The sequence below is a fragment of the Homarus americanus genome, unplaced genomic scaffold (genome assembly GCF_018991925.1).
Source record: "Homarus americanus isolate GMGI-L3 unplaced genomic scaffold, GMGI_Hamer_2.0 scaffold1909, whole genome shotgun sequence".
In the NCBI taxonomy this organism is placed as follows: Eukaryota; Metazoa; Arthropoda; class Malacostraca; order Decapoda; family Nephropidae; genus Homarus; species Homarus americanus.
In genome coordinates this window covers 305,772-320,667 of record NW_024752372.1, presented here as the reverse complement: position 1 = coordinate 320,667, position 14,896 = coordinate 305,772, and the positions used below count along the sequence as shown (strand labels likewise).

The window sequence follows — 14,896 nt, the reverse complement described above, 5'->3', positions numbered from 1 at the left end:
CCCTGCACGTATATGAGGACATGCACTGTACCTGTATGAGAACATATGAATTAATTACAGTATTATAAACCTTTACCTTGTCGTAAGAGTATTTCAGGTAAAATACATACAATATAACTTGCTACCACACCATATATCTCCTCAACTAGCACCAACTACAAAATAATTAATAGCACTAAGTTGCTACACTAAGCATTAACATGGACATTTTTGTCATGAGTAAGCAATCGTGGGCCACTGGTTAGCATTTCTTCCCATTTTCATAATATACTGAACAAAACTATTATATACTGACTATGCTCTCCAGGGCTCGAGATAATTAAGGGAAGGTGTTAGGTCATCACTCACTATATATCCAATCATGTTCAGGCACCTCTCACCAAAAAAACAATGAACACTCCGGGGCCTCCTTCACAGTTCGATACACAGACACAACAATAACTCTCCTCCTGTGGGAAATATTTGCACATTTAACACATATGAGGTCAAGAACTCCCAGTCATTTATCACCTTTTAATTCATATTGCATAGATATATTTTGTAAGGCCCATAAGAGTTCACCAAAGATTACAGACAAAGCATCTAACCATAGCAATAACATCTGGAAATATGAGTTAATATTTCTACAACAATACATTTACTACTTACAAATGGTTATCCCAATCTCTGACTGTATTAAATGTTCATTATCTATTTAATCAGAATTAACTATTATTTCGGTCTTAATCTACCTGAACCCTGATTAGTTAAGGGAGACTTACATTTTATTGATGATGACTGTAAATAGTTATGAAGAGTTATGAAAATTTAAATTATTTAAAGTTTTAAGAGTTGGATAAATAAATCCACAGTAAGTGAGGTCTCTCCTTCACGCTGTACAGCGTATGACTACTTCACTGTGCCTCTTCTCCTGTACAAGAGAGTTACTGGAACAACAGGAAAGACAACATTTTGTAACTGCACATGAATTAACAAGGCAAACCACACACACTTGTATACAACATGACAATTTGCTATAACATGCAGTCTTCCAGGGAAGATTGTTCATTTTTTAATAATAAGAAATCATTTAATTGACTCTTGCTGTGTCATGGGGTTATGAACCAATAAGAAGTACTCAACAATTCTAACTTGTTTTCCTAGAAACACAACTTCAACAAGGTTTGAACTTAACCAATGTGTCAAAACATTTGAAATTTGCACCACTTCAATGGCACGAGAGGTACTCAATATGAAATAAATTTGGAATGTTAATTGTTCAGTAAAGCTATTACAGAGATATCAGGGTCACACTGGGTTAATTAACAATCAATGTTTACATTTACCACTGTTGAGCAAGCATCAAGTGTCCAAAAAGATAATTTTAGTTTCTGCAGTCACTAACATAGTACAGTACAGCAGCACATCAACTACACCAATAATAAAAAAAAAAGAGTAAATCACAATTTTCTGAATGAATCCTCAGATAATTACGCTGCCTGTTGTACTGATGCTATTTTTCACAAAATTTCTCGTCTGCGTTCAATGTTTCATACAAAACTTGGTTGCATAGACATTTTTGATACTTGAGCTCTATCTTTGTCTTATAATTCAGAGAATATTTCCGGTACATCATACAAGGTGTTTGAATACATTAACATTTGAAGAAGTACAGTATCAATAAGCAAATCTATTTTAAAAAGTATTACAGGCATTCCAAGCAAGAGGTTCAACTATTCCTTCTTACCAGAGTTTTGCTGATAATAATGACTGAATTAATATAACAAATGAAGAGCAGGGAAGAGGAAATAATATACTCCTCCAGGGGCCTCTTTCAATGACCTGCTTTGTATCTGTCACTGATGACCAGAGCCTCGATTTGCTGAAGAAAAAATATCTAGTGTACATCTAACTACCAAGACATAACTAATCATCTGCACGGTGACTCTGTACCTTCCTCCAGTGACTGTGTAATGTAACATTGAGTGCAAGGACAGACATGTTGGCAGTGACAGGCATGCAACAGATTTATGTTATATCTTAGTAGTGAGCACATCAGAGAACAAGTTACTGAGGCACTCTATACACCATTGCATTGTAAGTTAAGAAAACACAATCATGCATTTCATGAACTTAAAAAACCCACAATAATACCGCCACTACTAAAGTTGCTACTTTTAAAAAATAAGTAATATTCACAGAATATACAATTCAAAATAAGAGCTAAAGAAGTAGGGCATCCAATTACCTCACAGGAGACCACTTGTGTTCAATATAGTACAACCTTACAATGAAACACAATATTAATAACTCTGCATATTAATACCATATAGCATACTGAGACAGACCACATCATTGTAAACATGTTATGCTTAGTACAGTATAACATTCTAACTGTATGACCATCGATTAAATAAAGAGAAATGTATTAAACAAAAAGGAATGATTTAGCAGACTAAAAAAATAAAAATATATATGTAGACTATGGAAAAAAATATAGTTGCCATGGAAACAATCACACATGCATTTTTCCTCCCTACATAGAATAACAAAATTAAAAAAAAAGTAACAATTTAATTAACACATAACAACTTAATACATTTTCATACCAGTACTTCAAGAGCTTACCACTTCTCTAAATATTCACTAAACAAGGACTTGTAGCATATGAATGTAGCGAACATAGAAGATTTCCCAACACAGAGCAAATTTAAGGTCTAGAAAACTATTCACAAATGTACTTCCCTCATTGTACTGTGAAGATATAACTATCGTATATAAGGAACACAAAATTGGCATGGGCACTATATAATTCGACTGAGGCGATATTAATATACAGTACTGTACAGCAAAAAAAAAATCCCAATGTAAAAATATTCAGCCAATGTAAAAGATGATGTATTATATCAACAATTAACTGCATAAATGAAAATACTTCCTCACAATCATCTAACTGTGACTCCATACACAGAAGCATAAAATCTCCCATGTAAAGTGTGGGATGTGCTCAAGAGGACAATCACAGTCCTTCTCTATTCACTAATGCAGTGATGTAGCCCCTATCATAGATTACCACAACCACAGCACACTTTTACACAATCACAGAACCTGTCCATGCAATACCAGTTATAATACTGTAGTTTTTTTTGCATCCACAAAGTACTACAGTCTCATTAGTTCAGTAGTCGCAATGCCTTTCCACACAGTACTACATTCATATTACTTTCCCACACAATAATGTCACATAACATTTCCACACAGACACAAAAACACTACTACAGTCACATCTTTCCATACAAAACCAGTCATATTACTTTTCCATACAGTACCACAACAACATTTTCTCATACAGTCAAATCCCTCTTCCACACAGCAATATACTGTAATTACAAATAGTACTGGAGTCAAAGTATTTTTCCACAGCATTATTCCTACCTAGTGCACACTCACAGCATTTTTGCACAATATCACAATTACAATTATTTCCAGAGTAACCCAATTACAAAACTATTCCACAAGCATCCACACTGCATTTCTCTCTCAGCTGTTCTGGCACTCCTTGCTAATGAAGTTGCTCCCTTCTCTGGTCATCAAAATAGTCACTTTTGTATGTTTTTTCCATCTCACTATTTCATGTGTACTTGCATCCTCTACATACTTTATGCATTCTACACCTGACTAATGATACAATTTACTTTTTGACTGAGACTTGATCACCTCTCTTTTATTCACTCTCACTACTCACATCAACCATCACTCTTATAATTCAATATGTCTAAAACTAGTTAAACTAATCACAATTTCTGTCTCACAGGGATACATTAGTCATAATCGTTATACTGTAATCTTAAAAAAAAAAAAGAGAGTTAAAGTTGGTAAAATGAACTTCCAATTGCGGTCAAAATTTCCTTGATACGTGGCAATAACTTGTCATCTACTTGTGGGTCATATATGAGGTTGGTCTGATGCTGGTGAAAGTTGCTTAGATAATAAATTATTCCAATAACAGAATGACAAACCAACTTATGATACAAAGAAAACTCAAAGTCATGCCAGTCAGGTTGATACAGGATGTAAACTCATTCCAAAAAATATTTTTACAATTTTGTGTTAGACAGTATGATACAATGGATGCTGGATCTTTACAACCCTACTGAGACAACAGGAGTCGCAGTGTTTATTCTGAAATTTATCGGACCCCTCCGTAAAGATACTTTTTGGAGTGTGTGTACCAGACATTACCATAAGCATGGAAGAATTTTATCCACAATTGAATATATTCAAAACCAAATAACGGCAAACAAAATAAATACTGTATATACAACAGAAAAGTTCATCAATCAATCAAATCCATATTACCTAAAAAGAACAGAAAGGTGCTGAACAAGGAATAAACTCAACAATCAGTACAGAAATGTCTCAAACTGACAAACTTCTATTCCTATTCACTTTCCCTTAGGAAAAAAACATGTGTTATCAAATATACCTCACTATTTGAGTTGGGAACATACAAAAAGCTTCAAACTTTGATAACAGTCACTGAGAAAGACATCACACTCTCCTTCACATCTTACGTTCTCGTCTGCTAACTTTCCTTAACCACTTGTGTGCGGGGTCCCCAGCCGAATAAAATCGACTTGTATTAGCTAAAATAAAATAGTCAAAGTGCCGTGCCCATAGTGAAGTGGTTAATCATTTCACCGGACTCATTCCATAAATCTTGAGAGAGAAAACAGCTGGATACTGACAATTACTTTGAAACAACTTAAATTACTCAATTACAATATTTCAATAAACATTAGTAAAGAGATAATAATGTTAATGTCATATTAAAGGAACAAATAGTTTTATGTTAAATTAGTATCTTGCTAAGACTGAAGCGTGTTCAATAGCAGGAACACCCAAACTGCTACTAAACTTTGCTTTGCATAGATGTACCATGATTAAATTAGGAGGTGTCTCTTACAATGGAACTCTGCTGCACTGGATGTTGATACAGTGAATTCTTTTGAGTAGGAAGAAATGATACATGAACTCTATTGTGTCTATGAAAATAATGTGCGAACTCAACTGTAGGGAATAACGCACTAGAAGAAAAAAAAAACACATTCAAACACTCACAAAAAAAAACCTGATGCACTGAGTTCTGTATACTGTACAGGAAGGGAGAACAATTCACTGAACTCTGCTACGTAGGGAAATAACGATACACTGATGCAAGAATTATAAGGCAAGAAAATAACTATTAAACAAGTCATGTGAGTAGTGAGGTAGATTAAAATTGGTTCAACATCTGGTGAATTACTTTATAAAAATTTAAAAATAACTTAAAACAAAACAAAAACAGCTGCCTGTCTACGTCCTATACAGAGAATTGGACGAACTGGTCTGGTGCAATACCGATGGGATGGGATTTATCAACAAGAGATAAGGGTCAAATAAAATAAAATGCTGTCAATATCCTGAAGTTGGAAGGTGAACCAATTCATATGTTACTGAACAACATCCATTACATTGTACCATATATCCATGTCATTGTAACATGCACCCATTATATTACAGTACCACACACACACAACCATTAAATTGTAAATTGTACAACTACAGCATTGTATCAAACATTTACAGCATACAGCACAGTATTACACTGTACCACCATACACACACTCAATATGTTATACCAAACATTCATTACAATTGTACCATACATACTCAAATGTCATGCCATCCATTACATCATTGTACTACAGACACTCAATACACACACACAGTATCATACAACCGTTACACTGTGCCATGCTTCTGGTACTCTGTACAAGAGACACAATACATAGTTTCAAACATCTTCTTGCATCAGATTAATGAAGTTTACAGTGAGGCAGAGAAAGATGAGCTACAGTACCTATAAGTCATAGACATTGGCTGGATACTTCTGCCGTACAGCTTCTTACTATTACACAATGCCATAAACCAAAGAGCTTTATAAAAATGATCTTTATATCTTTCAGTCAATATTCATACCTGCCTCGCACCACCACCCTCAACATAAGGACTCACTCAGGCATTTTAAGATCTCCAATTAAAAAGATACAAGTAATTGGCTCATGAAGAGAAGACTCAACTTGTACTAAGCAGGCAATTAAAGAGAATGTCACTGCTCCATTAGTGACATAATAAAATAGTTATGCCCATGAAATGATTATTAAACATGCTCTTTTACAATAATAAAAATCAATTCACACTTCTGAACTAATTCACACAAGACAGTCACACACCTTCAGGAAAAAACCCAACATAAGCCAAGCATTAAAAAAAATTTGGGTGAGAAGCAGTTATGCTTTAACAAACAATTTATCCTAAATTTGATAGACACTTGCACAACTACTTACACTGATCAAGTTCTTCCCTCATAAGATATTAAGGAAAACTTAGCACACACTGAAATCCCAAAGTTTGACAGTCTTATCGTAAGACCCGCTTACTATCACGTGATCGTTGAAGGCGAGGCACGTGACGCCATCGGTGTGGTTCCTCAGAGTCACTAACCGGCGACGAGATTCACGGTCCCATACCTGAAATTTATGCACGAGGCTTAATATTCCTCTTTGTTAATTATGAGGGAGAGTTTACAATTTTCTGCCTTGTGAAAAATATTCCATCAAACATGTCTTACTGCTGACTGTGTACTACCAGTTTTACTAAACAAATACAACAATGTTTATGGGCATTAGTTTTCAATCATGGATGCTACATACATACAATATACCATCAAAACAATTCATTGCCTTAGAAAACTTATAATATAAAGCCACTTAATTCACATAAAATACTGTACTCAAATGAAGTGTCTGTGCAGTCACAATAAACATAATGATGACTGAATATTAGATACATTTACACACAACACAGGAGGATGCTACTTGGGATGTGTCTAAGCTATACACTCACAAAATATTTTCTTACCTTAATTGTTTTATCATCGGAAGCACTCACAATTCGCCTTGAGTCGGCAGCCAGGCATCGTATCACACCTACGGAGACATAACATTTAAAATATTCTGAACGGAGATCACACTTCTAAAAATAAACTTTACACACACACACAGATGCTCACACACAAGACACACAACACACACCACATACCTGTATGACCCTCGCTGGACATCCAATCAAGGACACCCAGACACTGGCCAGAGGAGAGGCACCAAAGGCGGATAGTGCAGTCAAGAGAGCCGGAAATAATGGTAGTGTTATCATAGGTTAGTGTGGTTACAGCGTCTTCGTGGCCTAAAGTGTCTTCTGGCACTGACCAGAATCTAGCTGCCAAACCTGTGGAAGGGTAAATTAAATATAGCAGAGATTACAAGTCACCCTAAAGTCCTTCTATTGTAACTATCTATGTTTTTGGGAGTGTGTGTACATAGTAGACTTACTGTATGTGATTAAAACTGGACATGAACAGAAGACAAAGTATTAACCCCTTGTGTATGGCGTTGCCTCTTCGCCAAACATAAAAGGGTAAGAGTATACACTGTACCTGGAACAACAACAAATAAAGCTGATCCCTCTTACCTTAATAGTTTTATCAGCTGCACCGGAAATAATCTTATTGTCATCAAAGGCAACGGTGAGCACAGGTGCCTGATGTCCGGCGAGGGTGCGTAGACACTCGCCTGAAGCCAACGCCCATACCTTTAACAGGTGATCATAGCTGCCACTTACCACACGCTCCCCATCAACCTGCAGGAATAATAATTAGTACAGGTAACACTGCATTAGGGTATATCCTGCACTTATAACACAACAAATACAACTGGCTAAATCTGTGAAGCTTTAAGCTGGACTCTCTTCTTGAAATACAGAGGATATTGACTGGCGCTAATGAGAGGTTGTTTATACTTTCCAGCTATAACCATAACTTTCAAAAAGGGTTTAAGAAATAGGTGTTGCTATATACAGTAGAGGGCTTATGAGTGTGTTGCCAGAGAAGCAAGGGAAGTCTAGTACAGTTGGTTGATGTGTGAAAGAACTTTAACAACACAGTAACAATTGTTTGACAAAAGATGACAACAGCAACTACACCTTTGACCTCACCTGAAGGCAGCGGACAGTTGAAGAGTGGCCAATCATTGTGACTTTGCAGTTAATTGATGACCATTGACTGGTTTCCTCTACGTCCCAAACCTGGACGCCATTAAGAGAGATAATTAGCATACAAGAACAAATAAACAGATATACAGTAGTGACTTTACCTGTTTCATTAGAGATTTGAGTCAATTCATACAACATAAAACACAAGAGCCATTGCAATGTAAATAAAATATACTCGAACATGACTTTATTTTCTTTTGGGTGGGAAAAATATACTCAAGCAACTACCAACTACAAGGAAATCAACAAGACCTACAATGTGTGACTGTCCATATTAAAAAACAGTAATGGCTGATCATGAAATAAGAAACTATGTAAATAATAAAAAAAATATATAGAAAATCAATCAATTGTGTCAATGGCTTTTCTATCATCATTCCACAAAGCATGTGTGGTCATCAACAAATCAGGACTCCCTTTTTGCTGGAAAGGTAAAAAATTATTCTCCTTTAACCTATTGTGTACAGGGTCCTCTGTGTGTTGAATAAAATTGCACGGCATTACCCAAATAAAATATTAAAAGTGGTGTCCCCAAAGTGAGTGGGTTAAATAAACACATTATGACACAAAAATATAACAAACCTTTATTGTAGCATCAGCTGAGCCACTAACAAGCCGATTGTCAGCCAAGTGGAGACAACGCACCATGCCAGAGTGACCCACCAGTGTCTGTACAGACCACCGGAATGTCCGCATGTTCCACACCTGGGAGTGAATAGAGCATGTATCTATAAGTATAGCATAGTGCATGTATCTATAAGTATAGTACAGTATAGCGCATGTGCAAGTTTTAATTTGGTTGATGTATAAGGAGAAACCACAGTAGATACAATAATTCATTCATTTTAAATTTGATAAAAGACAATGTTCTCCATAACTACATACAAATTTGTGGTGTCTTACCTTTATAGTATTGTCATGTGAACCAGAAACTATTCGATGATCATCAAACTGGACACACGAAACACCTTCCGTGTGACCTTCAAAAGTCCGTACATGGCAGTGAGCTCCCAGCCAATTACGATGGAGTCGGTAGCGCTCAACAAATACCTACAAAGATAAATAAGAATTAGTGATATATAAATGAAGTTTTATAGGCAGAGTGGCGGAGAAATGACGAGGTTCTTGTTGGACTATAGGCCTAGGTAGACCACTGATGTTCAAATGTATGATAGATATAGCTATTTTAGCCTATGATACAATACTGTACAGCAGAAGTTCTATAGTTCGATAGTTTACATTAACAAAGAACAAGTTGCTTATATATTTCACCCTTTACAGTGACCTTCCCTACATTTAAATACAGTATGATCTCTTATATAAATACATTTTTTAGTCCAGTTTTATCTCTGTTTCATTTAATATTATGTGCCACTTTCTTTGTCAATTAAATTTCTTTTTGGTAACAATGTCACAGGGATGTACGACTATTTGCACCTCTGTCCCAGCGAGCCATCATTTCCCACAACCAATGTCCCGCATTGTTGTCAACAGTGTTACCCATACTCGTTTTTATCAATTACTCTGAGTGTACAGTGAGTTACATTCTATTCCATTATCATCCCATAACCCTTTATTTTCAGATGAGAAATTAACTTTAATATATTGCAAATCAAACTACTGTACCCTGATTCCTTTTTGCCAACTACCCCTGACCCCAAGGTTGTTCAGGAGACCACTGCATCAGATTGAAAAATATACAAGTTATGAAGGAAAAACATATATACCTGTTTCCAATCTACAGAGCCATCCCTGTGTAAGCAGCGAGCTAACTGCTTGTTGTGGGAAGACAGTGAAAGTTGCCATTCATGGTGAAGGGAAAGATTTCGCCATAGGCAGTCCCGTGAGGCCAAGCTATACCAAGTTCTGAAATGATAAGATTCAAATTATTTATCATTTACCTACATTATTAAAAAAAGCCTTTATACATATACCTGTAATATAAAAAAAATGCATCTGATATTGCACTATATTAAGAAAATTAATATGTATATAGGTACAGAATTTAGTTATAGGAAAACTGAATACAAATTAGTCAAATAAATAAATTGAAAACCTCTACTCTGGCACCAAAGAAGCTTTTCTTGTGGCTAACAAGGAACTTTAATGAGTGAATCTGAAGTGAAGAGATAAAAAAATCACCCTTGTGTATGGGGTCCTCTCTGAGCTGAATAAAATCTTCTCAAGTTAGCCAAGTAAAACATCAAAATGGCACCCCACATACAAGTGTTAATACTCTCACATTACAATTCCTTACCTGCAAACCTGTGACGCCTGAGCCAAGGACACTGGATCAAGATAGGAGAAAATAGTGAGGGCGAGACCAGGAGGGAGCCAGCCAATGGGGTTGTGGCAGTTGGGCGGACAACCATGGTGCAGTCGACCTCCAATGGCAACTGAGAGGAGGTGCAGCTGGCTTGGACCAATGTGTTCCTGAAGATCAAATGTCTTGTCACATTACAGAGAAAACAAATCATATGATCTTCAAATTAATGAGTACAGTAACACCTCTGAGGGTTGACACATCTATACAACGATACATACTCACATTTATATGTAATGATCTTTATAGTTTTCATTAGTACTTTTCATATTCAGCCCTTTTATAAAATCTAGTTATCTGACTGTTTACATTTATTTGGTTAAGAGGACACTGACTATATTCCAGGTAGGTACAGTAACTCCTGTGTGGTAACAATATCATACAGCTGGCTAGTCTTTACCTATAAATAAATAGTTATGTACCACCTACCGAAGTCACATATTCTAGCCCAGCCCCTAATCTCAGTTTTATGGAGATTCTAACATTAATATCTCTCTCTCTCTCTCTCATTACTCTTGGTGTTAATGACAAGTTCTCACCAGTAACTCAGCTAAGACCCGGTTCTTCTGCTCATCGGTGAAGCTGTTGAACCACTGTCTCATGAGTGTGAACTGATGCTTGAACTCTGAGGGGGAGATGGGTGGTATGGAGGGACTATTTGAGCAATCTCTTCCCAACCCGCGCCACCCACCAACGAGATGGGTTTTGTAGCGGTGAGGAAGACTGTAGGATTTTCTTGGTAATTCATCCCAGCAACCCATTGCACTGTAAATAATATTGCAAAGATGTAAGTGGTTATATTTCCATCTCAGAAAGACAATAATGTCCTTCATACCGGGTATGTCTAAACTGTTGACAGTTTTTGCCATTTTTAACTGTAAAATACATTTTCATATAATTCAGTACAGTACCTGAAATTCAAGAAAACTTTAGGGTATCTGTGAAGACAAGAAAAATCCTTTCGGTTAAGGAAGAGAATAATATGAAAAAATGGTGGAAAAATGACGTACTGTATAAAGAAAATGAAGAACAGAACACACCATTCAAGGACAATAAAAAAAATCCTGAGCATTAGGTGAAATGTAAGGATTTTTTATTTGAAAACATAATGATAAAAATAGAGGAAAGCAAATCTCCCAAAAGAATGAAGAAAATGGTTGATAGATACTGTCAACATGGGTTATGAGTCCCATATGATCGTGGATGGGAATGAGTGAAGCAGAAAACAATGCAGTTTATACAGTATATAACACAGTATCAGGTTTATTTAAATGTTTTAGTCTTCAGGCATCAACTTACCCAGCATGGTTTCTGTTGATCGCTGTCTCCTTGTTGAGATTTCTGTCAATAAGTGCCATTAACAATAGTTTCATTGACAGTCTCAGGGAGAAGTGAAGCGAGGGATAAGTCTGAGACTGACAGACTACGGGTATGACTCCCACTTCTTGCCAGCTGATGATTGCTCAGACTGAAGAAAAAAAAAAAGATTAATTAGGAAAATAAGGAATTACAGTACATCTTTGCATATGGAAAGTGGATCAATATGAACAAGGGTTAACTCTATAAAATGACTGGACATAAAGATTAATTACTGGAACCTAAAATACACTAAATATAAAGGTTATTCACTTAAAATTGGCTAAATATTAGAGTTAACCACAAGAAGTAAGAAATGTTTCAACACCTGTTAAGTGATTTTATCAGGGGTGCGTGCTCGTCAGTACTTTCGTGAAATTCAAAAACCACAACTGTATCGAGTTATTATTGTATTACCCTCTACACTTAAGTCAGGGTTGTTGTAAAAATCTTTGGTGATTTCTGTATAATAATTTAGAAGAGCAGAAAGACAAATGGATAGCAGTCGCATTGTACCCTTCAGTGATGCTGGCAGGGGGTTAATACAGCATTATGAAACATTAAATTCAGTTACTCTTTCTCCAATGTTACAACACCTTGAAGAAGCCATTACCCGAGGTCTGGTGTGAGGTCCATGAGGGACACAGGGATGAGGACACACCATCACTAGAGCACGGGAAGAGGTTGGCAGGATCGGGGACACACACTCCCACTTTCCTCCACACCCATCATCAACTACTGCAAATGACACACAACAAACCATTATATATTAACCTGGGAAAAATATAAACCTGAAGTTCTCTTGACTCAAGTCATCTTTTATCAGAAATAATCCAGCTTCAGTAATGTTCAGTGTCTGCAAAGATGGTCGAGGCTACAGTCAGGGTGTACAGTTACAGAAATCTTATTAATTTTCACAAAATAAAAAAAAATAAAAGTTGACGATCTGAGATTGTTTAACAATAAAATGAGGACATTTTCTCTAGATATGTAAGAATACAACAAATACCAGGTAATAATTTAAAGTGACCACAATACTGGAATCATTTTCATAATTAGCTACAAACTGGTAGCAAATATAGGGAAATTGCAAGTTGGTAGTTTTGTTGTCATTTTATGCTAAACCATATAAAACTAAAACTGTATACAGTACAGGTATATATTTCTGTATAGATTGTCTGATGTGTCCATAAAAGTTAATTGAAACTTCTATAACACTAAATTACATAAATGCTGACCTGCTCCCACCCAGCTAAGATTTACAATTATGGTAACACAGACTTATGTAAGGTCAAATAATAACCAGGAGTGAAGCCCATGGTACTATCGTGTAAGGTCACGTGGTGTGTCAGTCAGGTACGACTCTTTTACACTGTTAAGATTGTCAATGAAAAATTAAACATGGTCACTGTTAAATGTCACTAGCAGAAACAGCATTGTGACAAAATCAGTTATGATTGGAAGAGAAGGTTTTTGCACGTTATTTGCACGAGACTTCACCTAACCATGGCTTGGACTCATCAATTTCCTGGAAAATTTTGAGGTGGAAACAAGATTGATTTACCCCAACAAACATCTGTCTAAAAGAAAAATTCCAGTTTACTATTTTTATTCAGTTTCTTCATTAACCTTATTTAACATTTGTGATGTATTTTCAACTTGAGTAGGAACTGGTGCATAAGTTTCATAATTACTAGAAAGTCAATTTAGTACAACTGTGGAAGATAAAACATTAATAAAATACAATCACGGGTATATAGAAAAATACATCATAGTATGGAAAGGTTAAATATCCCACCCAATAACCGTCTGTAATCCAGGTAAAATAACCACTTCATTATTAATATATAACTAAAAAAATACCACCTTGCCTTAACCTAACCAATCATGTCCCAACACAACCAGACAAATGTTTCCCCATCATACACCACAATTACTTAAATTTAATGAGAATAAACATCTATAACTAATAATAGGGTATAATACAACCATATTAGATATAAATAAAGTATTAACAAGTCTACATAGGATTTTCTTCAATATCCGGTCAGCGTGACAGATAGATTCAGTCATTATCATACTTCAAGGTAATGTAACCCAACTCCTGAATTCTTAAGACTAGTATACACTTTAGATGACACTTAAACCACATACTGTTTTAACAATATAGACGCGTGAAGATGAACAAGTGTCATTGCTCCCCCTAGTAAGATTCTCCTCACGTTTGTTTACCTCTGACGTCAACGCCCTCACCCCCTGGCGGCCACTAATGAAAATACTCCCCGCGAAAATTTAAATTAAACTTTTTCATATTATTTCACTATTTTAATGGGAATTCAACACATGGGCAATACAATACCATATAATTAAGAATAATATATAAAATATATTTGATAAAGCTCTGAGGATAATAAAAAGTTAAGACTTATTTATGGAAGGTATGGTAAATGATTTTTCATCCCGAAATGATTGTAATGTTTTAGGGTGATTAATCTTAAGATGAAATAAACTGGGGTAAAGATTCTTCAAGTGATCCAAAACGTATTATCTAGTGTGAATCTACCAAACATGACACATTTCTCTAGGTACTCTGGTTTCCTCCTGTACTCCACGAACAACTATAGACCAGTGAGCCTGACCAGCATAATATGTAAGGTACTTGAGAGTATTATCAGAGATGCGGCAATGGAACATCTAATACAAAACAATCTTGTAAAGGATTGCTAACACAATTGCTCAAGGTATTGGATATTTGGACCCATATTCTGGAACGGGGTGGTAATATCGACAATATTTGCCAAGGCTTTCGACAGTGTACCCCATGAAAGGCTGAAAGTCAAACTGGAAGAGTACGGAATTCGGGGAAATGTCCTTGCATGGATAGAAGACTTTCTACATGACCGCAAGCAGTGTGTGGTGATTAATGGACCGAAATCGTCATCCGTACCTGTCACAAGTGGGGTACCACTGGGCAGTGTATTGGGCCCGCTGTTGTTTGTTTGTTTCATAAATGACATGCCTGACGTTGTACACTCCTCCATACAAATGTTTGCCAATGACGCCAAGTTATTTCGGGGAAATTAAGAA

At 36.0% G+C, this 14,896-nt stretch overlaps 1 protein-coding gene across 1 annotated transcript; it reads right to left on the bottom strand.

The window, feature by feature from the left end:
- Window positions 1-4,982: 4,982 nt before the first annotated feature.
- On the bottom strand, window positions 4,983-14,063 carry LOC121855049 (F-box/WD repeat-containing protein 1A-like). The gene is given in 14 exon segments (XM_042349873.1): window positions 4,983-6,551; window positions 6,943-7,010; window positions 7,123-7,269; window positions 7,272-7,308; window positions 7,552-7,719; window positions 8,074-8,163; window positions 8,713-8,835; window positions 9,034-9,180; window positions 9,858-9,996; window positions 10,388-10,563; window positions 10,993-11,218; window positions 11,753-11,921; window positions 12,423-12,547; window positions 13,964-14,063. Coding segments are annotated over 12 exon segments (1,539 nt in total). The 5' UTR covers window positions 11,827-11,921; window positions 12,423-12,547; window positions 13,964-14,063; the 3' UTR covers window positions 4,983-6,407.
- Between the last annotated feature and the right edge of the window lie 833 nt (window positions 14,064-14,896).